We start from the raw sequence: 26,931 nt of genomic DNA, 5'->3' as shown, positions 1-26,931 counted from the left end.
TAAAAGAAATTTTCGTTTCCTCATATTACAAGACGACATTTAAAATACGTTGTAATCTTTCTATCCCAGTATTTACAAGGCAAGCATAAGTAATTATTGTATAAATACATTGGTTTACACATTGATATAAATATAGTTTAAAATACATATATTCTGTATGTCATAATGCAAAAAATATATTTAGTACAAAAATATATTCTAGTACAAAAATATATTTGGACTAGTATTTAAAATCAATTAAAAAAAATGTTATATTCACAATGTTTTTGATTTAATAATACTTGCATAAATGCATTGAAAAATTGCCAATGATACAGTAATTGCATGCAGTGTCATAATCTATCTGACCTGCTGTATAAGTTTGCCATTCTGGTTTAATTTGAAATTTTTAGCTTTAAATGCTCGTTTCTTGAAACAAGGCTTACAAACGTGGGTGTAACCTTGTATGATACTCCATAATTCGTCATTGCCAAAGAAGTGAGGAAACGTGATTAGAGAAAAGTGCATATGGTGACTAAAGGTTAAAAAATCAACATATTTTATGGTTAAGGAAAGCTATCGGCGGCTCATGGGAAAAAGAACCATTTTTGATCATTTAAAAATCAAATATATTCAATTTAAGTTGTTGATTCATGATGACTTAAAAGCGGTATTCAATTACCATATATATATATGAGTCATATTAGAGCATTTTGAAGGCAAAATTGGAAAAGGATTTATGGGGTAGACCCAAGCAAGTTGGAGGAAACAAATGCTAGTTATTTTACATATTTTTCATATATATATACTGACCAGAAACTGACCCACTGTGTCCCTTCTCGTTCTTAACTGGATGCGAATTTTGCTGCATATTTCTTGCGTGACCACTGCGCAAGTTCATGGGACCCGCCCTGACGAACCAAGCACAGCAGTGGAAATTGGAGGTGTTTTCGTGGGAGCGAAAGGTGCTTGGTACGCTGCGGCCGTGGAAGGGTCGAAGTTCAGCTACGGTTCTCCTGCAGACGGCCCCTTTCTCCCACGGCTTCTTCCTCCTTAACCTGGGTGGTGCATCTTGACTTTGACATGCCGGGGGCCCACTGGGGGCCTTAACATTACAGTGAGGGCGAGATAAATCACTGTTTATCCTTACAATTGAGAAGCGATACTGAAATACCCACTGGGGGTAATTTACATACAAGTCCCACAATGCACGCTACCAAGCAAGGCGAAATAAAGGCTGTAAAAAAACGTGAGACTTGAAACAGTAGCTTCAATACCCTTGAAGAAAGAGCGCCATGCTCTGAAACGCGTCGGGAAAAGGATTGAAATAACGGATGAAACTTCGCCTTCACAAGCAATATTAAAGGTGTTGGAACCTAACTGCTGCCGAGTGCGTCTTCATTGCAGAGCGCTTTGTTTAACAAATATATATATATATATATATATATATATATATATATATATATATATATATATATATATATATATATATATAATTATTATTATTTTTTTTTTTTTTAAGAGTTTTATATAGCGCAAACTAGACCCGAGACATCGGGTATCAGAGCGCTTTACATGAGCACCAGTTTCGTTACAGACAGACACATTAATTTTTGTTAGACACTGGAAGATTAATTGATTTGCCCAGAATCACAGGATGTTGAGCATCGTTGCCGAGACTCGAACCCGGTTCCCCAGCTTCTACATCTTCTCCCCAATATAGTTGTACATAGCAACCAGACATATGCAAATCCTTCTTAATGCACCCCTTAACTGCCCCAGACTTTGCAGGATCTATCTGTTGATGTACAGCATGGTTCTCAGGCACAGCTACATGGCCTATATCTGTCACACAAGGACCGCATAAGAATATGCTGAGGTGAAACTTTCAATAGCCCTTTGTTCTTATTTGCTGTTGGGGGAGCTGTGAGCTTTACTCTTTTGAATTGTATTTCAGTGTATGGTTTATGTTGTCCATGGTTCTCTTTTAATTATGGGGAAGGAGGAGGGTGATGATGACTCATATAATTGTGAGTTCAGTGTATTCTCCTGATGTTCACCTCTGAATGGGGAAAGTGGAAATACTACTAATGTTATTGTGTGTTCTCAGACATTCATCATGAGATAGATACATTCCAAATAGACTGTGTCTGATATTTCTCTGCTCTCCTTAGGAGCATCAGCCTGTGACCTGGAGAAGGAAAGAGGTAAAATAGATATTAATGAATTAGAATATTTTGGGCTAAATATAAAAACTGTTGAGATGGATGCATTATTTGATAACTGTCAAGTGTAAGCACATACATTTTGATATTCTTTCACATTTTAGGGGTGTGAGAAACTCATGTAGTTTTCTTTTTTGTTAATACGTGAAATTTCAGAAGAAATATACATACTTAGACAACATGCAAATCTGCCACTTTGCACAAAATGTTAGCCTAAAATGAGTCATTGGGTCAATATTTTACTTCAGGGTGCATTTTGTGCAAAAAAGAAACAGTGCACAAAACAGCACCACTAACAACACCTATTGTGTTCTGTGGTTTCGTGTGTTCATTGTATTTTTATTTTTTTTGCCACAAATGACATTGCAATTTACATGAAGTGGAATCAAAAAACAAAGTGATTGATTGAATGCTTGAATTAATATCAGCCACTTCCCAATCCATCATTTTTCACACACCATGCCACCTCAGTTGAGATCCAATGTATGCAAATCATTTTTGATCCTGATCCAATAAGAACAGTCCACCGGGAACTGCTGAGACTGCTAGGCTACGACCTCTCTGAACCGGAAAACAAGCAACCCAGGAGCGGTTGTGCCATTATTATGGGCTTATTAGCCAGATATATATTGATTCCAGTGGCACAGTAAGCATGGGATCCATGTGTGTGCATACCCATCAAACTTATGGCATCAAAAACAAAGTGTTGGATGGAATGATTGAATTAATCTCTGCCACTAAAGAGTAAAGAATTATGTGTAGCAACGCAATATTGCAAACAAGCAAATGTTGCCAACAAATATCTCTACTTTTTCAAGACCATCATAGAGTCCACTTGCTGTCTCTGATCACCTGTTTGAAATAATTTGCATTGATCTTATCATACCAACCATAGCAGTAAACCAATATGATAGTTGCTGCTGATTCCTGTTCCAGATTCCTATGTGTTTGACCAAAACTAAAAATGCTGATGCCTGAATAGTCATGAAAGATTAGCAATGCCTTGTAGCAATGAGAGCAGTTTATGACTTTCATTCAGACACATGTCCTGCGTTTGCCACTAAGGCATTTAGGGATAACATGGACCTTATTCATATCAACCATACCAGTAAACCAATATGTTATTTGCTGATGATTCATGCTCCATATTCCTGTGTGTTTGACCACAACAAAATTCTGATTCCTGATCAGTCATAAAAGATTAGCAATGCCTAGGAGCAATGGGAGCAGTTGATACCTTTCATTCCGACAAATGCCCTGTGTTTGCCGCTAAGGCATTCAGGGATTCCAAGGCCCGTATTCACAAAGCTAATATTACACCTTTGGTGTAAGTTTTCAATTTCTTTTGCTATTCACAAGCTACTTGTGTAGTTTTACTTGTAGCTTCTTTACGACTGATGAGATTGTCCTATATCTTTTTTCATTAAGATACTAAACATAAAACTACACTTTTAGTTTGTGAATAGCAAAATAATAGTGAACTTACATCAAAAGTGTAGATTTACCTTTGTGAATAAGGCTCTATCCCCCAGATTCATCAAAGTCCCGTTTTGCGAGTCCTTAATAGCGATTATTAAGGAATCGCTATTAAAGACTCGCAAAACGGGATTCATGTACAAATCGCAATAATTCTAGCGATTTCTACTACCTCCTTATTTGCGATTCGCTAATTGTTAATCGCAAATAAGGAATGGCTTTCCCATTCATTCCTATGGGCCCAAAGGCCCATATGAATGAATGGGGAGTCATTCCTTATTTGCGATTAGCAAATAGGGAATCGCAAATAAGGAAGCGATTTCAAGGGTGCCAGGGTGTCCAAAGGACACCCTGTAGCACCCCTGAAATGCTCATGTACACTGGTGTTGCGCACACACATGTCCTTTGTGTGTGTTTAACATACAACTTAGAAAAATGCACTAAAGTGCATTTTTCTAAGTTTTCGCTATTTACCACGAAGTCAGACTTCGCGGTAAATAGCGGCCCCAGATTGCAAATTCGCAATTTTTAAATGGTTCATGAATTGCATTTAAGGAATCTCTAATTGAGATTCCTTAAATGCAATTATTCGCAAATTTGCGATTTCTACAAATGCGATTTTTGCATTTGGGATGATGAATCCCAAATGCAAAAATAGAGCTCGCAAAGGGCCAGATTCTCAGAATCTGGCCCTTTGCGAGACGTTTTCGGCTTGATGAATCTGGCCCTAAGTCTGCACATTCACATCTGTTCCACCTGGAAGGTACCAGGGTATTAGAGTAATAGAGCTTGACTTCTAGGATAATAAGTACAGCACTGAGTTGACTACATATTATTTATGACGTTCAGAGAGTATTAAATAATCTGCCTAAAGGAGTATTAGGTGGTCGTACTCTATACGAGAGAATCTTTGTGTATACTTGATCTTGATATTCCTGGAAAGGTGTCAGAAGAGAAAATGTTGACCTGTACACTCGCTTTAATGGTTTATAAAATGTACGATCCAACCTATCTAATGTGAAACATTCAAAATCAACCCCTAGTGAAGATAAGTTTTCTAAAGATGCCAGCGGCTCACTCCCCAAAGTAGAAGTGCTAGCTCAAGAAAAGATCCCTGATAGATACGTTTTCAAGCCATTTTACAGACCACCCTGTCCAGTTCTTGAGGTAAAGGCCCACAAACAATAATCCTGCTTCTAATTCCTGGTTCAAAGTAAAATAGGAAGGTTCCATTGATCACTGTAAAAGGCATTATGTGGCTGGTTCTATTCAACAATTCAACAGACCCTCTTGAAACCAAAGTGCCTTCAGAGTAGAAACTCACAACCTCGCTCTACTGCCTAGAAAATTAGTACAACCATGTTCAAAATCGTAGTCCCATTCGAGGGACTGCAAATCCTCCTATGTCTCCAGCTTTACACCAAGTGCCAGTTTTCATGGAGGAACCAGATGATGCAATTTCATCAATGCCAATGATTTCATCTACTGCTGTAGTTTAGGATTTGTATTTGTGCAATTTGTAGAGCATGCTAAACCAAAAGGCATCAAAGTGCTATGCCAGAAGAGAACCATGGCAAAGATGAGGACCCTAAATAGAGAAAACCTTAAAAAACGAGCTACTCTAAGCAAGGATTAGTTTGAAAATAACCACATTTTAGCCTGCCTACAAACCTCAGGTACAAGTTTAAACACCTAATGTATTCTGGGAGGGAGTTCCACAACTTGGCAGCCGCCACTGTGACTGCTTGTTCTCCTCACCTGGCTTTCCTACACATAGTTACTGTAATTTTACTTCATCCTGCCAATCTCAGAGGTCTACGGGGGACATACTAATCAAAGGCTGTGTTAAGAAATGTCACCCCTGCAAATGGAGAGACTTATGCGCAAAGCAAAGGACCTTGAAAGACACTGGATTTTGCACTGGCAAATCAGTAGGGAGGGGTCTCAATTCCTCCCTGACTGACAAGTGTTTTGGCAGTATCAGACCAATCGTGCTGCTGCATTTTGGATATTTTGGAGTTTAGTTAGTGAGTACTGATTACATTAATGTAAAGGGCATTGCAGTTGTCCGAGGGAGACGTGATGAGCGTAATGACCACTGGCACCCTAAGCTCTTTCAGAAGAAATTGAAGAACTTTGTTGAAAGTCTTAGTGATCCAAAAGCAGGAGCTAACCTATTTACCAGGGTGTTGTCGAAAATTACACCCAATTTAGTACCACATGTTTCCAGCCACCATCCGTTGATACGGATTGAATGATCCATTCTGCAAACCACAATCGCAGTTTTTTCCCCGATCATTTTCAGCGAGTTTACCTCATCCACCTGCAGATTTCCATCTGCAAGCCCTAAACTTGTCAGTCACCCCATCCTAGTAATCGAAGATGGAAACAATGATCTGGGTGCCATCTGCATAGGACGACACCTAGAAGGCGAAAGAACGCACCAGCTTTGCTAGGGAGGCGATATATAAGTTAAGTAGTGTGGGACTGAGGGAGGACCTCTGTGGAACCCCACAGGGGAGCTGAAAAGGTTTGGAAGTAAAATTCTCACAACTGACTGTAAGAGTCCTATCAAGCAGAAAGGACTCCATCAAATTTGAGGCCACATTCCTCAGCCCGGCCTGGCACAGCCTTTGCTTCAGCACAATGGAGATATGGTGTCAAAGGCTGCCAACAACACAAAATAGCTGAGGCCTCCGTGGTCAACTTGCCTGCAAATGGAATCAACAATTGCTAAAAGCATTTATTTGGTGCTGTGACTGCTCCTAAACGTGTTTTGAGAAGGGTCCAGGAGTTCTTGGTCTGTTAGGTACTGGGCAAATGCCTGGTTGATATGCTTCTCTAGGATTCTAGCTGGGGCAGGCAACAAAGAGATTGAGCACAGCTCTTTTAGATCAGCTGAACCCCCATTGGGCTTTTTCTTCAGTCGAATGACAACTGCCTCCTTCTAACCCCGAGGATACACACCAGTCTACAAGACCTTCTCCAAAGCATCCGCAATAAGGTCAGGGCCCAGCTCTGGGCATGGATCATCCGATGAGGCCAGGGGATGGTTCTTCCTAGAAAAGCCTTCATTTTAGTCGCAGGCAACGGTTAGAACCTGGGTAAGCAGCTGCAAATAGGCAGTTCTGAAGTAACACCTTTCCCACTGGGGGCGATAGACCTCCCCTTCTGTCCTGGCACCCTGAAATCACTTGAGCTGGCAGGAAAGTCTTCAAGATCATCATGAACTTGTCGCTAAAGGAATTTGCAACCTTATTAGAGAAAAAGTGGGAGTTTTCTACCAGCTGGTGTATAGGAGGCAACAAGAGCATAAAACCGTCTTGATGAGTTCTTTAGGAATTTTGTAGCACATCTTATCCTCTGAAAGAAGTACAATATTGCCTTCTAAATTGCACTTTTGAATTTGGGAATACGCTCCCTGTGTTTGGTTTTCTCTTTCAAATTGGATGCCAATCTCCATTTCAGTTCCTGCTGACAACCATGAAGCAGATAATTTCCTCTTGCCCTCGGGCTTAGCTCTGACTAGACGGGAAACCTCCTCAATGGCTGACCTAATCCAATTGTTAGGATTCTCTGCAGGGGAACCTGGACCACTAATGTCCTTCTCTTTAAATTTCACAGAAAGGCTTCAGCAAAATTGTCAAATGAGATTTGTCTCCAAATTCTAACTTCTAGTGTGCTTTCCAATACATGTTCCATGCGCTCACTAAACATCACTATACTATGGTCAGGCCAGCTTAACCGAAGACAATCACCCACAATCCGGGGTTCTTGGTTGGAAAAAGCCCCATCCAAAGTGTGACCAACTCTGTGGGTCATAGCATCACTCTGTTAGATATAGCTGAAACTGTCCATAAGATACATGAAAGCCCTGGTGTGGCGTTTGCACTCTTCTTCTGGAATGGAGGTTGCAATCCCCCAAGATGGTGAAGTTACCTCAAGAAATAAAGGGCTCAAGAACTTAATAACCAACTCGGAATGCACTGCTTTTAGGACCGGGTGGACGGTAGGTCAGCAGGCTACTAGATCAAAGGTTGTTTGTTTTCAATTTTATAAATTCCCCACCTTGCAACCTTCAATGATGGGTGTAACCTGCAGCTCAGCTGCTCCATAAAATTGATAGCAATTCCTCCCCGTGTAGTGCAGATCCTATATTCCCAATAGGCTCTGCGCATTGGAATAACATAAACGATAGTTTAGAGCTATGACTGAGGTCGACTAGGTCTCTATTGAATATGTTAGACTTAATTATGAATGCCAGCTAGCTCAGAGGTCACTAGAAACTTTCTCGAATAGACAGGAAGGAGTTAACTCATGAATAGACAAGAAGGGATTAGTTTCTGACAACCGCATAAACATGACAACTTTGCTCCCTCCAGAATAAGGACTATATATCTCCAGAGCCGCGGAAACAATAGACAGCTATTTCACTCAGTCAATCGTGCATACTTAGTTTCACCAGGAGTGCAGAGTGGTTATTTATTGAGCAGTCTTCTTTCTCATGCAAGAGAATTGAATTGCCACAATTGCAATACTTGTCATAAAGTAAAGTGCGTACAGTAAAAATAGTATTATGAAATAATACTGTAAAAGCATTTATATGGTTTCTGAGCCATAAGATACTTTAAAACGGATAAAATACATACAATGATAAAAGTTGACTAAATGTACTCAACTGGTGCTTCTAAATAAGCCTACTCCGGTGTACCTAACCTAAGCCTAGTACGTGGGAAGGAGTAAGTGAGCTGCAGTTTAAGTTAAGATAGTTTTTGCCAAGAATCCTAATCAAGAATTCTCTAAGGATCTAATCAGCTCCGTACCTTGGTTATAGAATGGAGGAGGACTTGTATCTTGTTCTCAGGACTCGATCTCCCAGCAACCCTCAAGGGTGACTAGAAACACTGGAGCTGGATTTCTCGGCAGGAGAAAAGACAGCGTCTCTCTCAGTGCGTCAATGGGAGGTTCGGCTTCCTTTGGCTCTCGTTACAGCTGGGCTTTGGGTAAGTAGATAGCCGATCTGCTCCAAACCACCGTGTGTTTGCTAAGGCAGATGTCGGTATATTTATACCTGCAAGGTGCAGAGTTTGACGTAAGGTTGGACATGAGACGTCATTAAGAACTCGCAGTTCTTTCAGGACTCCAGGAGTTCTTGGACATATCAAAACAGAAGCAGGGGGAATTCCCGGGCTGCTGGAGGCTTGGTTTGTTTAAAGAACGCGTTGTACTTTCTAGGAGTCTATGGGAGTAGCCTGGCCGTATTTGGACTGCATTGGCTATGACTAAATATGGATATGATTCTTATGGCTTTATAAGGATATGATTTGCTATAACCACATAAGGGCATGAATCAGCGATATTTAAATAGTGTCCTAGATACGTTTGAGAGGAGCACTCCTTGTGCTCCTCTCTTACAGTATGTAAGTGATATCACCCCTTTAGGCCATGGCCCCCAATTATCATGCATTGCTGTGTTAAAGAAGAAGTTGAAAGCATTGATTTATAGTCTCAGTTCATTTAATGCTCCACAGTTGATTGGCCTCAAACTTGTGATCAGTGACTTTCACATGATAGCTAGGGGCAATCACTGAACTGAAGAATCTATATTAAATGTTTCCTTGACAGTGGAATCATCCTAACGATTTAATGATGTTGCAGGTAAAAACCACCTCATGCAGTCGACTCATTTCCTAGATTAAAAACAATGCTACTAGAAAAACATTGTACTCCAGATTTGTAACTCAGGTTGTACTAATGTTATTGATATAACCATAGAGAGCCAAGCTATAATTATTGTTGAAGTAGCAGATGAAGTCGGAGACCCCAGGCTTGTGAGCTGGTGAAAAACGCCAGTGTGTAGCTGGCAGTTGGGCTTACTTAATGTGAAAGAGTGATCTACTGGGTATGAGCATTGCTTCAAACTCAGGAGAAAGATGGCACTTCATCTGGACACACTAAGCATTCTGCAGACACAATACCATCTCTTGTGTGGTCTCGTTTACTGTACTGTGACTTGTGGTTACCAATTAATGGCAATTTCCCATATCATCATGATGTAGGTGAATACTCCACCATTGCTTCGTTCAGGAGCTGTCCTGGGCAGTGAATCAGGCAACACAGAGGAAAGGAGGGCAGGAGATAAGGATTCAGTTGGGGAGAAGAGTTGTCCTTAACCTCAGCAGTAGAAACCTTTCCCTTAGAAACAGCCCATTCTGTGTCAGCGAAAAACTCCTACAAACCCAGTTGCCAACTCATTTTGTATATCTAGTGCACATGGTCTTTGTTTCACCAAACATGACTGGCGTAGCACATTTTTTCAAAAGTATTTAATCTGGCTTGTTGAGTGATTTTTAGACTTCTTTGGTTCACTCTTCTTAAGCTTGTTTGGTGGATTTTCAGCAAGTCTTCTCCTTATTGGTGGGGGTGTTTTGGTCTTTTTGTTAGCGAATAAATAAAACCAGTACAACCAACAACATGAATTACGACTATCCAACCAAGAAGCAGTGCCAGGAAAATATACCATTTTATCTAGGATTTCGATGGCTGATTGATCTAAGTGAGCATTGGACTCTATAATTTCACAATTAATTGCTCTACAAGTGGGACCCGCCTTTTGGTGCATGAGCTGTTTACAAGACACTCTTAGAAATACTGCTAGAGATGCCCCAAATGGCATCCATCAAGGTGACAGAACTTCTTCTACCACTGAGCCTGCACCAAGTATGTGTTTGAAGTGTAGTACTTTCTCTACTGTGGCATCAACTGGAGTGGGAACAGTAAATTGTACTCCTCCTGAGTCCAACGCTTTCTCTTCTGTTGCACCGACAAGAGTGGGAATAGTAAATTTTACTCCTCCTGAGTCCAATGCTTTCCCTACTGTTGCACAGACTGGAGTAGGAATATTCGTATAATTTTATAGATTTGTTCATATTGTTTAAAATTATATTATCATGTTTCTGTGTATTCAAAATTATATATTTTTTATTAGTTATGTTTGTAATTTATAATATATTTTAGTAAAATGATTTTTTTATATTGTTTAGTTTTTAATGTGTAATTAAATTGGTATGTTTTTAAATGTTTTCCCAGTTTTTAAGGTTTTTAGTTTATTGTGTATATGTAAATATATAATATGTGTTATATTACTAGAAAATTAAATATAAATTAACATCATAACTATATATTGATACATATTTTTCTATTATATTACTTACATGTTAATATATTTAATATTTACTATTTTAAAACATTATATTTTTGTGTATATTATTTGATATTAGTGCATAACAATATTTTTATGAAATTCTTGTCACTTACATTATAAGTTTACAAAACAATATTTTTGTGTCGATTATTTGTGACTCAATATTTCTGTATCACAATATTTTGAGGGTCAATATCTTGTCAGTGAACCATTCCCAGGGCATTTAAATGAAATGTTACTAAAGGGTTTACAGCATTGATTGGACCACCCACTTAAGCAGAATTCTGTGTCCTTCAAAGAAAATGTCTAGAAGTGTCTCCCACCTTCCAGAACCAGGACATCAAGATATAAAAAGGAGGCCTCAGACACCAACTCTTTAGTACACTTCTGGACCTGTGGATACTCTGCAAGGAAGAAGGAGTGCTTTGCAGCTGAAGGACTGCCGCTATATTTCCTTTATACTAAAACAGAAGTCCCCTACACAGTGAGCATGACAATGCACACCACAACCACAACACAAATCACCAAGACACACACCAAGGGATTTTACTCAAATTAGACTATTTGATTCCATTTTGAAAATCTCCAGAAATGGCCATTTTCAAATTTATAACCTATTGTTGGCTGTCTAAGAAAACATTTAAAGGTTACAAAATCTGAGCATATTGTTTGTTACCTATCTTTGAAGCCTTTTTATAAACTGCATTGAATGTATTAATATTTTATAGTCCCCGCGCCATTGTATTGCAAGGCAACCTAAAGTCATATACTACAAAAATAACAGGAAAACGAATGAGGGGTTTTAGAAAAGTATAAGAATTGTGAATGTGACAGGTCAGCTTGAAACACATAAACTATTAATGACTATATGAACAGAAATATCTTATGAATATTACATGTTCACACATTTTGCAAAACGTAATAAGAATAATTAGAACAATCCTCCCAGGAAGTTAATACTACCCTTTCTGAGTTGTCTTTATGTGTCTAGTTTCCCCATAGGCAATGTAGAAATATTTTACACATCCTGAACGCAAGATTAAATTAGACTTCTCTATATTTTCTCTGATTGGTGTTTTAATCGAAGCATTATGTACGTTTATAAATTGAGCAGTAATACATGAAATTTGTATGATAAGTAATATTAGTTTGTTTTTTTGCACACAGACAACCTCCTAAAAGAAAAAGGTTAGTATTATTGTCTTTTTTATTAATACAATACCGTTGGATGTTTTATGGTCTCTTCAAGTGGTATTTTGCTGTCACTGTACCCAGTAGATCATCTATCCCAGTTAATGCTTGGAAATAGTTTCTGTATCCTGCTCAGGAACCTTAGTGGCTTCTTGCCTAAAGCTCATAACTTCTGAAATCTTTTTATTTCTAGATGCTCTGATTCTGGAATATTGTCAAGAAACTATTTCTGAAATTAGTACTGAGGTGAAAGAATGGGCTGAAATACTAATGTTCCCTTCTCTTGATTGATATCATACTATAAGTGAAGGGCTCAATGTTACATTGATTTCCTCTCCTAGATCATCGAGGTGTATTGATCTCATTAGACTGCTCTACTGTTTTCAGCTACTAGATATGCACCATGTTTTCTTATAAAAACATCCAATCTTGCTTCTGATTATATGGGCCCCTCCCACTGCGATGATGTATTTTCTTTTTGACATCTGACATTATATGAGCCCTGTCTGTCTTAGGGCTGCCTTGCCTATATATCTAAGAATAAGCATCTCCTTACCCTTGTAAACTGGGCACTTTCAGGTTTGTTGTGGAAGAGCGTCTTTCTGGTCACCTGCAGCATACAGGAGGACAGAGAGGTATCATTTACAGTTTGGCAGATAATGGGAATGGCGGCCAAAAATTGCCAAATGCTCCTCCACCCGGTCAATCTTGTGAATCCCTCTGATTTAAAGTAGGCTCCCCTGGTTGAAACCCTTGGCCTGGTGACCTACCTGTCGCTGGGCCACCAGGTCATAGTTATGGATGCCACGTCATATTTAGAGCTTAACAGTTGTCAAAAAATTTCCAATCTCTGAAAGGTCATGCGAGGCTTCACAGTCTTCAGTTTGTAAATCCATAACTGACTCCGTACATAGAGACAAAACTCCCAGTGAGTTATAGTCCGTGATTTCTCATTAACAAACCTCCACCTTTGTAGGTTTTTATTTCAATACTAAAATCTTTCATGAGCAGGCTAAACAAAGATGTTGCAGCTCTATAGGGTTCTCTAGTTTCCGTTCAACAATTTTTCTGGAGCTGCAATAAAGGATTAAGATGGGTATATTATGTTACTTTATATTAGATTGGTATTGCGCAAGTTATTACTCGAGGGTATTTAGGTACTGGAGCAGAAGCATAGGTCTGGTTGTGCTGGAGCAGGAGCTGAGGATTTACATTTTTATCCTGGCCTTAATATTAGCATTTTTTTTTCATTTCAAGTAAGCTTAATAGCACCTTAGTGTAGGATTCGTACAAGGTAGGTGGCTGAACAGCATCCATTTACTTTTCTTCATCAAGAAGCATCTGAAATATTCCTAGATTAGCCAACAGACACATATGAGAAATATAATCTTGGCCTACAAGTTATACCTTATTGCTGCTGAAGTAAGAAGGCATAAGTATCATCTATTCTAGGGATGCATAAGAAGTAAATGGAGGAATGAGACAGAGACAGACCTATGGGGAAGGGATGAAATGAAAATAAGATTTCTAAAGCGCAACTTTAACCTGGGTGTATCTAGGCACTGAGCCAGACTTAGAGACAGTTTGTTTATGGAAAAATGGGGAGAGACTATTTAGTAAATAGCCAAGTTTTTACGTTTTCCCTGAATTCTAATAAGTTTGCTTTGTTCTTGAGTTCTAAGCTGCATTCCCGCTGGTCGACCTGGAGGTCCTGGAGATCCTTCTCAGTGACTGCTGCTAAATTGTGGAATTCTCTTCCTGACGAATTTGCTGGACAATATTTACACACTGTGTTTCGTAAAATGTTAAAAACCTGGCTGTTTCCTCTGATGTTGGTTTAGGAGTGCCTTGGCTGTCTGCATTTATCTTCCACTGTTAGCGCCTTGACTCCCTTGGGCAAAGTTAGTGATTTACAAGTTTTATATTTATTCATTCATTCATGCTATGGAACAAGATTAAATCCGGCTCCCCTTCTGACCACCTTAAACCTGACCACGTCATGAGATCGCTACCTGTGCTCTTGTCACCTCTGAGCCAGGTGTCCCGCTACTCTCGTTTCCCCCTCACTCACTCTGTCTCTCAGCGCCAGGAAGCCTCGGCGTTAGTGCGCTTTACAAATTGCACCTAAGATAAGATAAGGTGATCAATAAATCCTTGTCTAGTGCGGTCATTACCAGTACTTGGAAGCAAGCCAGGGAGCTTCCTCTGTTCAAGAAACCTTCCCTGGACGCAGCCAAACTGGAAAACTATTGCCAGATTTCTCTCCTCCCGTGGATCGCCAAGATCACTGAGACCCATATTAATTCTATCCTCACCAGATTTTTGGAAGTGAACAACTGCTGGGACATTTCTCAGAATGGTTTTCGCTCAGGCCACAGCACGGAGTCTGCTCTCCTGGCTGTCATTGAGCATCTCTGGCTTGCTCTAGATGAGGGACGTACGTCCGCTCTGATTCTCCTAGACCTCAGTACTGCATTTGACATGGTCTCTCATCAGATTCTAGTGCGCAGGCTGGAGGAGGCAAGTGTTGTGGGCTCAGCCTTGGATTGGTTTGCTTCCTTTCTCTCCAACAAGACCTTTCAGGTTGAGGCCCTGCCGTTCGCCTCCACGCTCCATGCCAACAAACAAGGGGTCCCTCAGGGCTCTGCGCTGAGCCACACGCTTTTTAACCTTTATGTTCAACCTCTGACGGTCCTGGCAAGGAGCAGAGGGCTTACTATTGTATTATATGCTGATGATACACAGCTGGTAGTAGCTCTCTCAGAGGACACCGTGGGGGCAGCATCTAAGTCTCAGGACAATCTTACAGTTATCGCCGAGTGGATGACTGCCAATTGTCTCCAACTGAACTCCAGTAAGTCAGAGGTTCTGCTGGTGGGAAAGGATGAAGAGCTGTGGGGGGAACGGTGGTGGCCGACCATACTGGGCTGTGCACCTACCCGTAAGCAGGTGGTGAAAGATCTTGGTGTCTGGGTTGATTAGGTCCTCAGCTTTCAATTTCAAACTAAGAAAGTTGCAGGGACGTGCTTTGGCATACTTCGGGGGGCTCAAACCATTGCTTGGGTTTTTTGATCCGTCCATCAGGCAATTAATTATTCAGGCTTCCATTTTATCAAGACTGGACTATGCCAATGCACTGTATTTAGGGGTAAATAAGACCTAAACCCTGAGACTACAGCGAGTTCAAAACACTGCGGCTAGAACCCTTCTGGGTCTCCCTAGAACCTGCCCCACCTCTAGGGCAATACGTCGGCTACACTGGCTGCCTGTTGCCAGCCGAGTGGAATTCAATGTCCTTTGCAATGCGTTCAAAATTCAGAAAGCTTCCTCTCTTAACATCCTTTCAAATTTGCTTTCACTCTATTCTCCTACTCGCCACCTTCACTCGACGGGACAACATCTGGCGACTGTGCCTCATATGAGGAGGGCGCGATCTGGCGGGCGCTCTTTGTTTACTGGCTGCCAAGCTTAGGAACTCTTTGCCATTGCCCATTCGTGCCATGAACAACTGCTTGGCCTTTCGTAGGGCCATCAAAATTCATCTTTTCCCCTCACTCTAGTGCCTCCCTCTGTTTACCAGCCTATATGTTCTGCTTCAGCGCTGGGACGCCTCTTTGCTGAGGCAGCTGTGCGTTATACAAAACATGCTGATATAACATAACTATCGGGAGCAAATTTCACAACCACGCTGTGCAGGTTATGAACTGCCACTCCGCCACAGTTAACTAGTTTGAATTTAGGGACTACAAAGTTTCCACTGGAAACAGAGCGAAGAGATCGTGCTGAGATGTAACGGAAGCGCTGTCTCAAATACGCAGCAGTGTCAAGTCCTTGTAACACTTTAAAGGCTATACAAAGTGCCTTAAATTGTATGTGTTTTCCGATGGGTAGCCAATGTATCTGGGCCAGGGGATGGGATGCAGGTTTAAGTTTGTGGATACCCAGCAGTAATCATGCTCCCACATTCTGCAGTGTCTGCAACTTGTGCAGTAAATGCTTTTGAATGTTGATGAAGAGCGCATTGCAGTAATGCAATTTAGAGGAAATGAGAGCAATAACTATAGTTTTTTGCAAGGTCATTTGCACTTGGGTCAACACTTTTCGGGGGATTTTCTAGACATAAAAGCAGGAATATGTAGTATGATTTCTCTGTCCTTCAAATGATAGCTTAGTGTTGATGATTAGTCCCAAATCGTTTGCTTTACTACTTGGGGTAGGCAGTGATCCAAGTTCTTGAGACCACCAGTTAGGAGACCAGAAGGAGGGGTTATTGCCAAACAGTAAAACCTTAGTTTTTGAGGAGTTCAACTTCAGGCAGTTATTCCGCATCCAGTTGCTATGTGGAGCATGCAAGAGTGACATTGAACTGCCATGGCCTCGGGGTTACCTGCTATCAACACAACGATCTGCATTTCATCAGCGAAGCAGACCAGCGTGAAACCATAAGCTTTGATCAGTGCTGCCAACGGGGTGACATACAGATTAAATAGAGTGGGGCTCAGGAATGAAGTCTGGGGCATCGCGCAAGGCAGTGAGAAAGCTGGTGATGTAAAGTCTCCTAAAGACACTGTTTGAATTTGGTCGGCTAGGAAGGATGTTAAGAACTTGAGTGCTTTGCCTTTTATACCAAACGATGCAAGTCGGTCATTTGGGAGAGTATGGTTAACTGTGTCGAATGCCGTCAACACTTCTAATAAATCAGGGCTGTGTTGTCCCCGCAATCTGTTGTCTGCCTGACTTCCTCAGTGGCTGTGATCAGTGTCAGCTCAGTGCTGTGATGACTACGGAATCCAAACTGAGTTGGATCAAGATTCTTATTATTTTCTATAAAAGTCGTCCGCCCCTGATTTATGGTCTCTTGGATATCATTTAAAGTGATAATATGGGCCTTTATTTAACTTTAGATCCCTCACTGACTTACCTGATGGCGATTCTGTAAGAGACTTCAGAATGGACACAGACCGTGTTGATCATCCAGATAAAAATAGCATTCCCCTTCCTGTCCTAGCCTGGAACTGTCATAGACATTAATCCCTTTGCTGTTCTGGCTGGATTAGCCCAGTATGCTGAAATGCTTTTAGCCATAACCATAATATTGTCGGTAATGGCCTAAAATGGTATTAGGAGAAATGGCTCTGTTCACAGTGACGAAACAGAAAGTAAGGCAACTATTGTTTTTGTATTGTGTTCTCTTTTAGTGGCACTCCTTTGAATCAAGAATGTAAGAAGGGCAGCTATTTTTGGACTTCGGCTTTTCATTGTTTTTGTATGTGTCATTCATGACCTGTATAGCTCTTTTCTTATTTCAATCTTTAATATTATTGTGAAATATATATTTTATGCATATTATTATGAAAGTATTCTGTAATCTGAGCGTGTGCACAGACTCCATATTTTTACACAGCCACTAAGAAGGAGCACTCGGTTGTAGGTCTTGTAATGTTCCAAATGCACATTCATTTGCTCTGTTCAATCCTGACTGTCAAATGCTCATTGTGGTGTGACACTTTCAATCTCATCATTTTTAATATCATACCCATAATGTTTGTAAATAACTTGAATTTAGAGAATGTAACAATAGTTGCTATAATATTGAAGAGTTGAACAAGTCTTGAAAGTTTGCCTTTGAAATTTGGAGTAATGGAGCATTAGATATACACAAGTAACACATTTTTCATCCCTATTTCAGAAACTCTACAGAAGGAAAAAGGTATTTAAAATTGCATTGATACAAAGCAGGGGGCAAGCACAAATCTATTCAAGATAGAATACGTCTGTTAAGCAACTTGCCTGAATATTTTTACTGCCTATCTTGCATCACTTGTTTATGATGATGTTGGGAGCTATATTTTGCTCTATAGAAGGACTAAAAAAGAAGGCTCTTACACAGTGAGCAAGGCAAGGCCCAGCCTGCACCACAACACTAAACACCAAGACACACACTAAACACCAAGTCAGACACTCAATTTAGACTCCTCGACTATATCTTGAAAATATTCAGAAATGCCCATCTTCAAATTCATAAAGCAAGTGTTGGTTTTTTCAGTAGAATTTCCAAATGATTGTAGGTTTTTAAAAAAAAATTGTTTTGAGGTTTACAAAATCTGAACATTTTGTTTATTACATATCTTTGAAGCCTTTCTATAGACTGCATTAAATTTGTTACTAATTTACAGACCCCCTAACCAATATAGTGCAAGTCAACTTGATATCATATACTTAAAAATCTAGTTAAATGGTTGAGGAATTTTAGAAAAGTATACAAATATAAGTTACCCGTAACTATATTTTCTCTTAAAGCAAGAGATATGTTTATAAATTGAGTAATAATTGAGTGTATTTTATGTTAAAACAAACTCTAGGGAGCTCATGTTAATTTGTTTTTGTGTACACAGACAATCTCCAAAAAGAAAAAGGTGAGTGTGATGGTCTTTCTATTAATACAGCGGCATTGGATGCTTCCCAATCTCTTCAAATGGTATTTTGCTGTCGCTGTACACAGTAGATTGTCTATTCCAGTTCAATATTGGGCACAATTTTTATGGCATCCTAACTTGAACCTTAGTAGCTTCTTGCCTAATGCTATTAAATGTTTATATCCTTCTATTTCAAGATGCTCTGATTCTGGAATTTTGTCTACAAAGACATTAACAGATACTGAAATGAGTACTGAAATAGAGGAATGGGTTTCAAGACCTAGAGGAATACAATACACATTTCCTTGTCGCCTGATTGATGTCATGGTACACGTGAAGGGCCCAATGTTACACTGCTTTTCTCTACTGTTTTCAGCTACTAGATGTGCATCAGTTTTCATGCAAAAAACTTCCAATCCTGTCATCTGATTATATGGGCCCCTTCCACTGCGATGATGTATGTTCTGTTTATACTCTGACAGAATCTGAGCCTTGTTTGTCTTAAGGTTTCTGTGTCTATATCTCATCAAATAAGCATTTGTGTGCCCTTATAAACTTGACAATATCATCTTGTTGTGCAAGACCATCTTCCTTGCCCCCTGTAGTATACAGGAGGACACAGAGAGGTTAATTTACAGTTCGGTAGAAAATGGGAACTGCCATAACTTGCCAAATACTCCATTCTGTCAATCTTGCAAAACCCTCAAATTTAGAGTTGGCTCCTCCGGTTGAAAACCTTGTATATCACTGGGCCACAACGTAATAGTTATGGATGCCATGCCACATTTAGAGAATAGCTACTGTCATTAAATTGCACTTCTCGGAAGAGTCATGCATCACAGTCCAGAGGGTTTAAATCTATTAATGACTCAGTAAATAATGACAAAACTCCCTGTGCCTTATGGTCAGTGATTTACTTTCTCTTTTAGAGACATTTATTTCAATACTAAAATCTTTCATGAGCAAACTAAAGAAATACATTGCTGCTTCGTAGATTTCTCTAGCTTCAGTTTAACAATCAATCTGGAGCTGCACTGAGGGATTAAGGTGGGCATATGCAATTAGGAACAGTGGCTCTCCTCCAGGGGAGCCTACACCATACTCTCTGCTGAATTATTACTCCTGTTCAAACCCATACATTAAGAGATGCAGGAAGAGTGCATTCTTCAGATATCTGAACTTAATGGATAATCACCAATAATGGTCATTGATGGCCATGGTAGAGCACGACACTCCCAGTCATTAGAATGTAAACAAGGATTGCTTTACCTTGTTTTATGTTTTCTTTTGTAAGGAGACAGGGAACATATAGCTCAAATGAATACTCTGACTGTAGTGCCGGAAGCTCCAGCTCAACAACATTCAACTCTGTGAAGGACAACTTCAGCGACAGGTCTGTGAACATGAGCAGTGTGAGAAACCAACATGAGAAACAAATTGAACCCTCCCTCTGCTGTGGTACAAAGAATGACTTTGTCTGGCCAGAACAGCCCAAGAGGTAAAGGCTGCTGCTTCAGTATCCCTTTCCAGATTGCAGAACTCTTTTTTCTTACCTATAGTCAGCCTGCAGTGATATCTGGGTAGGTCCATCAGGAGCCTGCCCAAGTGGTTGGAGGATGTGTCAGGAACACTGTGACAATTCCCTTCGGACTTTTCTATTTTCATCAGTTTGTGATTTCAGTCTTTACAGTGTAATGTTCTTTTTACTTTTATCAGCCATTGTCATTTCTTTCATAGAAAGTGTGAAGTTTTAGAGATGTGTAGGAATACTAGAAATGTCTGCACCACGTGCTCCTGATTTCTAGAATTGTTTCAAAATGTGAACAATCTCCTATCACTATGATGATAGAGTGGCACATTTGCAAAAATGACTATTTGCCTTATTTCTACTTTAGTGTATGCAAGTCCTGTCATTGTTTTCAAATTTAAAAACAGGACAACATGTAATCAACAAATAGATACTATAAGGGATATTGAGGCAAAGGTCACGCCGGTCTGCAACAGAAACCTCAGTCAGATGAGACAGAAGTGAGTAGTGGCTTTTAGCCAGTCATTGTTTAAGTTCTTGTTTCCCCCCGCACCCAAACAACATTACATTTTAGCTCCCATGGCAAGGCACGGAAAATCTGTACATTTGAGTAGTTTTTGATCACACAATTGAAAAAATAATTATTGGAGTATGACAGAATCTTCTGTTGTAATGTTGGTTACCTCCTTAATGTGAGATAGGTGCCCCCGGTTACTGTAGGTTTTTGGAGCTTGACTTACAAAGGATATTCCCCACTCTATGATTTCTAAGTTTTGATTCTCAGGTTTAGATATTCTGTTCATGAAAATTGGGGCAAACTCTTGCACCAATTACACAACATATTTAAACAGTGGCACTCTGTTGGAGCTTACCATTTCTGTAGGGTCATCCCCAAACTTGTTGACTTCTCTCCTCCTAGTTTTGCTGATTTCCATCCTGTTGGCCTTAGGACTCTGTGCACTTTACCACTGCAAATGAGTGCTAACATGCTCATGCTCTCTCCTTAAAACATGGTAGAATTGGTTTATGCCCTATTGGCATATTGAATATACGTATAAGTCCATAGTAAAGTGACATTACATTTTCCCAGGTCCTGTAAATTAATTGCTACTCGTGGGTTTGGAGCACTGTTTGTGCCACCCACTTTAGTAGCCCTTTAAACATGTCTCAGGCCTGACTTTGCAGAGCATATGTGTGCTGTTTACACTACTATCCCAAATCTTCAGTTCATATAAGTCACACTTAAGGTAGCCCCTGGACATCCCAGAGGGCAGGGTGCGATCTTTTTGAAAATTGGACATGTATTTTTAAGTTGTACATGTCCTGGAGAATGAAAACTCTTAAACTTCTCCAAGGTGTAGCTCTCCTTTAAGATAACAAGGAGATTTCCTTATTACATATTATAAGTATAATTTCCAAATGGGACGAGATTACTGGTTCAAGTTTGGTGTCTCTAGAATCCTAATTTTAAACACTAATTTATGGAGTAGTTAGATATTAAATTACAATTCTGAAAATGCCACTGTAAGAAAGTTAGTGAGGTCAGCCTGGAAGCATGTCCGGGAGCTCATGGTGCACTACTGTGGTGTTACTTAGTTCAAAGTGTACTAACAAGGAATTGAAATTACTTTAGTGTTTTGTAACTTTTCTGGAAAACAGGTAATCCAGGAATCAATTCCATAAACAAAAATCTTCAGTCCATCACTGAAACATTGCAACAATCGAAAATGTTCAATATCTGCTTTTATTCAATCCGTAGCAGAATTTCTTCAACAAGAAGTGATGATGCTTTTCTCAACATTGTAAAACAGATGACAGTAGTATTTTTCATTTCCCAATGCAATTAAAATCAGCCCTTCTGGCAAAAATCTGCCCTTCTTCAGAGTATCTAACACATCAATAATAGGAATAAAAATAAAAATCTTCACAGGTAATGTATTTAACCATAATCAACATGCTGCTTAATGTAGTGCTCATACAAACAAGCAAACAGGGCTCCAGGTGTTGCTCATAAGGTGATAGAAGAAACCAAAGAGAGTTGTGACCAGAAACGTAAGTGTGCAAAAACGGTGTCTACACGAGGTGCAGTGACCTACTTCCCACATGAGGTGGTTACATCAAAAAAGGAGTGTGGTGGTGACATACCGTGAGTTTCGCGTGCTTAGAGTCTGGATAATATGGAATTGTGGAACAGGAAGTACGTAAAACCAATATATGCCGTGACCCATCAAAATCAGATCCTGTAGCAAGAAGTACCTTAACTTTTTGCCAAAACTTCAACTAGCTGGAAATTCACAACCCAAACCAGGGACGGCTGAAAAACAAGATAATAATCTGGTGAAATACTGCAAAGTGCCCCAAAAGCTTAACCGAGTCACTAAAGAATAGAGTGAAAAAATTACCTAGAAGTTGATGGCGGATGGCTGGAAAACAATATAAGTGGTACTAAGAGAGGCTGTGAGGACAAAGGAAACAAAGGTAAATTCTTCGCTCCACGACCGAAGAATAAACTGATTTATAAGTTGCAAAAGTACGCTTGCAAATCAGGCTTACCCGGTGGTGCCTTCCCAGTCTGCCAACCGCAAAATTGAGTGAGGACACTCTCCTATAGTGTCGGCAATCCGCGGGAAAATCTGTGTGTTGCTCTACGTCTTGTAATAAAAATAGAAACAGGACGAGTGGAGGAAGTGCGCATTGTGCGCTAGTAGTGAGGACAATAAAGTGAATGAAAACAAAGTGAAAAAACCCAAAGAGAGCAACAAAAAGTACACAAATCTTGTGCTGTAAACTTTCAGGTACAGTCAATTATGTTGCAAGCTCTGGTACAACACTAAAAATAATATCCTAAAATAAAAAGTCAAAACTTCAATATTACTCATACTGAACAAATAAATTAAACGATAATACACATTTTTACATTGTAAACCATTCAGTTGAGCTCGTCAATAGAATAACTAAGCAAGGGTATATCTCAGTTAAGTGCAAGTTTCGAGTGGATAAATAGCTCGAGTGCCTGCCTATACAAAACTGGTATCAAGACTGCCTATACAAAACTACAGGACTAGGTTTAAAGAAAGTGATACCTAGGGAGCTGATTCTAATGATATAATTCACAAAAAACAAGACAATTCATAATTATCATTTAGACCTTTTGGATGAAGTTTCAAGAAACCAGATCCAGTGTGTCTCGCGCTGCAAGAGCAATTTACCAAGGTCTCTACCTTGTTGTGTGTTAATAACTTCCATTACACTGAATTTAAGTTGTGCAATGCTGTGATGATGATCCACCCAATGTTTGGCCAGTGAGGAGCTCAGAGTCTTAGTGCGTATCCTACTTTTATGTTCAGTTATGCAGGTTCTTAATGTTCACTCTGTTTTACCCTCATAGTATAAGACACATGGGCATTTACTCACATATATCACTTAAGCGCTGTTACAGTTAGCAGTAAAGTGCAATTTGATGGTTCTAACCGATCTAGGGTGGGTTATCGATTGGCCAATTAGCATATTGTTACAGTGCGAGCAGTTTTGACATTTCCTCATGCCTCTATGTGAACATGCCGTGGAGGATAGTGGAGATGTCAATATCTCTTTTAGATTCTGTGATCGTGTGTCTCGGTTGAGCTTCCGGGGCACTTTGCAGTATTTCACCAGATTATTATCTTGTTTTTCTTGTGATTTCCGGCAAGTTGAAGTTTTGGCAAAAAGTTAAAGTACTTCTTGCTACAGGATCTGATTTTGATGGGTCACGGCATATATTGGTTTTACGCACTTCCTGTTCCACAATTCCACATTATCCAGACTCTAAGCACGCAACACATCGTCAAAGAGCTCTCCAACCCCAACGCCGGAAACAACGACATCACCCCTTCGCAAGACCTCTGCAACTTCCTCGCCTCCTACTTCCACAACAAGATCGCGGACATACACAACAGCTTCAGCACTCAACCGACGCACGCCGCGACCGAACCACCGCCCCCCACCACCACCCTCCGCGCCTGGACCCCGATCAGCACCGAAGACACCATCCGCACGATGAACTCCATCCACTCCGGATCTCCGACAGACCCCTGCCCTCACCACGTCTTCAACAAAGCCGACGCTGTCATCGCACCCCGCCTGCGGGACATCATCAACACCTCCTTCGACATCGCCACCTTCCCGGAGAGCTGGAAGCACGCCGAACTCAGCGCTCTACTAAAGAAGCCATCACCCGACCCCACCGACCTCAAGAATTACCGCCCCATCTCGCTACTCCCGTTTCCGGCAAAAGTCATCGAGAAGACCGTCAACAAGCAACTGGCCGCCTTCCTCGAGACGAACGGATCCCTCGACCTCTCGCAGTCTGGCTTCCGGGCCAACCACAGCACCGAGACCGCCTTGATCGCAGCTACCGATGACATCCGAGCCCTGCTCGACAACGGAGAAACAGCGGCCCTCATCCTCCTGGACCTCTCCGCGGCCTTCGACACTGTCTGCCACCGTACCCTTGTACAGCGCCTCTGCAACTTCGGAATCCAGGAGAAGGCACTTGAGTGGATCATCTCCTTCCTCGCCGGAAGGACACAGAGAGTCCGCCTCCCCCGTTCAGATCGAAGGCCACCGAAGTCATCTGCGGCGTTCCTCAAGGATCCTCGCTCAGCCCAACACTCTTCAACGTCTACATGAGCCCCCTCGCAGCCATCGCACGCCAGCACAACCTCAACATCATCTCCTATGCCGACGACACCCAGCTGATCCTCTCCTTCACCAACGACCCCGCCACCGCCAGAGCCAACCTGCACGAAGGGATGACAGACGTAGCCAAATGGATGTCGAACAGCCGCCTGAAACTGAACTCGGACAAGACGGAAGTCCTCATCCTGGGATCCTCACCCTCCGCCTGGGACGACTCCTGGTGGCCCCCCGCCCTGGGCAGCGCACCCAAACCAACAGACCAGGCACGCAACCTGGGCTTCATCCTGGACTCCTCCCTCTCCATGACCAGACAAGTCAACGCCGTCTCCTCGTCATGCTTCAACATCCTGCGCATGCTTCGTAAGATCTTCCGATGGATCCCCACCGAGACCAGGAAGACGGTCACCCAGGCCCTCGTCACCAGCCGTCTGGACTACGGCAACTCCCTCTACGCCGGAACCACCGCCAAACTCCAGAAGAGACTCCAGCGGATCCAGAACACCTCAGCACGACTCATCCTGGACATCCCCCGCCGAAGCCACATCTCCGGACCCCTGAGAGACCTGCACTGACTCCCGGTCAACAAGAGAATCACCTTCCGGCTCCTCACCCACGCACACAAAGCCCTACACAACCAAGGCCCAGGATACCTCAACAGCCGCCTCAACTTCTACGCTCCCAAACCCCAGCTTCGATCGACCAGCCACGCCCTCGCCGCCGTCCCCCGCATCCGAAGAGCCACCACAGGAGGAAGGTCTTTCTCCTACCTGGCCGCCAAGACCTGGAACTCCCTTCCGACCCACCTCCGCCTGACCCAAGACCACCTCGCCTTCAGGAAGCAGCTCACGACCTGGCTGTTCGAGCAGTAGCGGACCCCCCCCCCCCAGCGCCTTGAGACCCTCCGGGTGAGTAGTGCGCTATATAAATGCTTTGATTGATTGATTGATTGATTGATTGATTGACACTCATGGTATGTCACCACCACACTTCTCCTTTAATGTAACCACCTCATGTGGGAAGTAGGTCACAGCACCTCGTGTAGACACCGTTTTTGCACACTTGCGTTTCTGGTCACAACTCTTTGGTTTCTTATAGAGTCTTATATCACCTTATGAACGACACCTGGAGCCCTGTTTGCTTGTTTATATGAGCACCACATTAAGCAGTATGCTGATTATGGTTAAATATATTACTTGTGAAGATTTGTATTTTGATTCTTATTATTGATGTTTTAGATTCCCCTGAAGAAGGGCAGAATTTTGCCCGAAATGCATTGGGAAATGGAACTACTACTGTCATCTGTTTTACAATGTTGAGAAAAGCATCATCACTTCTTGAAGAAATTCTGCTATGGATTGAATAAAAAGCAGATATTGAAAAATGTTTATGGTTGCAATGTTTCAGTGATGGCCTGAATATTTTTGTTTACGAAATGGATTCCTGGATTACCTGTTTTCTAAAAAAGTTATAAAACCCTAAAGTAATTTTGATTCCTTGTTAGTACACTTTGAACAAAGTGACACCACAGTAGTGCACCCTGAGCCCCCGGACATGCTTCTGGGCTGACCTCACTTGCTTTAGTATTCAGGAGGCTGACAAAGCCTCCCACAGAGTGCACACTTACATTTTAAAGTTATTTGAATAGACTGCTATGTTTAAATTAGAGTACTATTGAGTGTACCTGTGCTGTTTTCCAATTTTACTGTAAGAAAGTTGACATTTGTATGCCTTAGCCAATTGCAGCCTGCAGCCTATCTGTGGCCACATGACTGAGCATTGTTGACAGCTGGGCTTTTGTGTATTCCTCATAGGCAGCCACACATAATGGGAGATTAGATGTGACTGTATGTGCTATAAAAGGCAGGATGGGTGGGAAGAGCTGGCCCCAGCCTCATTCACACCTGACTAGGCTGTGTTGTGTCTCCCCACAAATGGCCTCACAACCCCGCATTGTCACTTCAGCCAGCTTGGAGCCAGGGCAGGGGAGGGACGGAATTCTCTGCTCTTCAAAGACAATGTCTAGTAGCTTCTCCCACCTTCCAGTACCAGGGCATCAGGATATAAAAATGCGACCTCAGACAGCAAACCCTCAGTACACGTCTGGACCTGTGGATACATTGCCAGGAAAAAAGACTGCTGTGCTGTTGAAGGACTGCCACTCTGATGGACTGGTGCTGTGAAGGAACTGCTGCCCTGCTATGCTGACCTGGTGCCCTCTTACCTGGGTGAGAAGGA

The 26,931-nt window shown here is 41.4% G+C and overlaps 1 protein-coding gene across 3 annotated transcripts in view; it reads left to right on the top strand.

The window, feature by feature from the left end:
• Positions 1-26,931, top strand: part of LOC144754229 (butyrophilin subfamily 3 member A3-like) — a 168,605-nt gene that overhangs the window by 79,354 nt on the left and 62,320 nt on the right. The window contains exons 4-7 of one of the 3 annotated variants that reach the window (XM_078641817.1): positions 2,154-2,186; positions 12,052-12,072; positions 17,765-17,785; positions 18,471-18,491. In XM_078641817.1, coding sequence (XP_078497943.1) covers positions 2,154-2,186; positions 12,052-12,072; positions 17,765-17,785; positions 18,471-18,491 — 96 coding nt within the window. The remainder of the gene's footprint in view (positions 1-2,153; positions 2,187-12,051; positions 12,073-17,764; positions 17,786-18,470; positions 18,492-26,931) is intronic. The other 2 variants (XM_078641818.1, XM_078641819.1) reach the window with 2 other exon arrangements.

Source organism: Lissotriton helveticus, chromosome 5_1, assembly GCF_964261635.1.
Source record: "Lissotriton helveticus chromosome 5_1, aLisHel1.1, whole genome shotgun sequence".
NCBI classification, from domain to species: Eukaryota; Metazoa; Chordata; class Amphibia; order Caudata; family Salamandridae; genus Lissotriton; species Lissotriton helveticus.
Note: the sequence above shows the minus strand (reverse complement) of the source record. Positions and strands in the feature narration are given on the sequence as shown.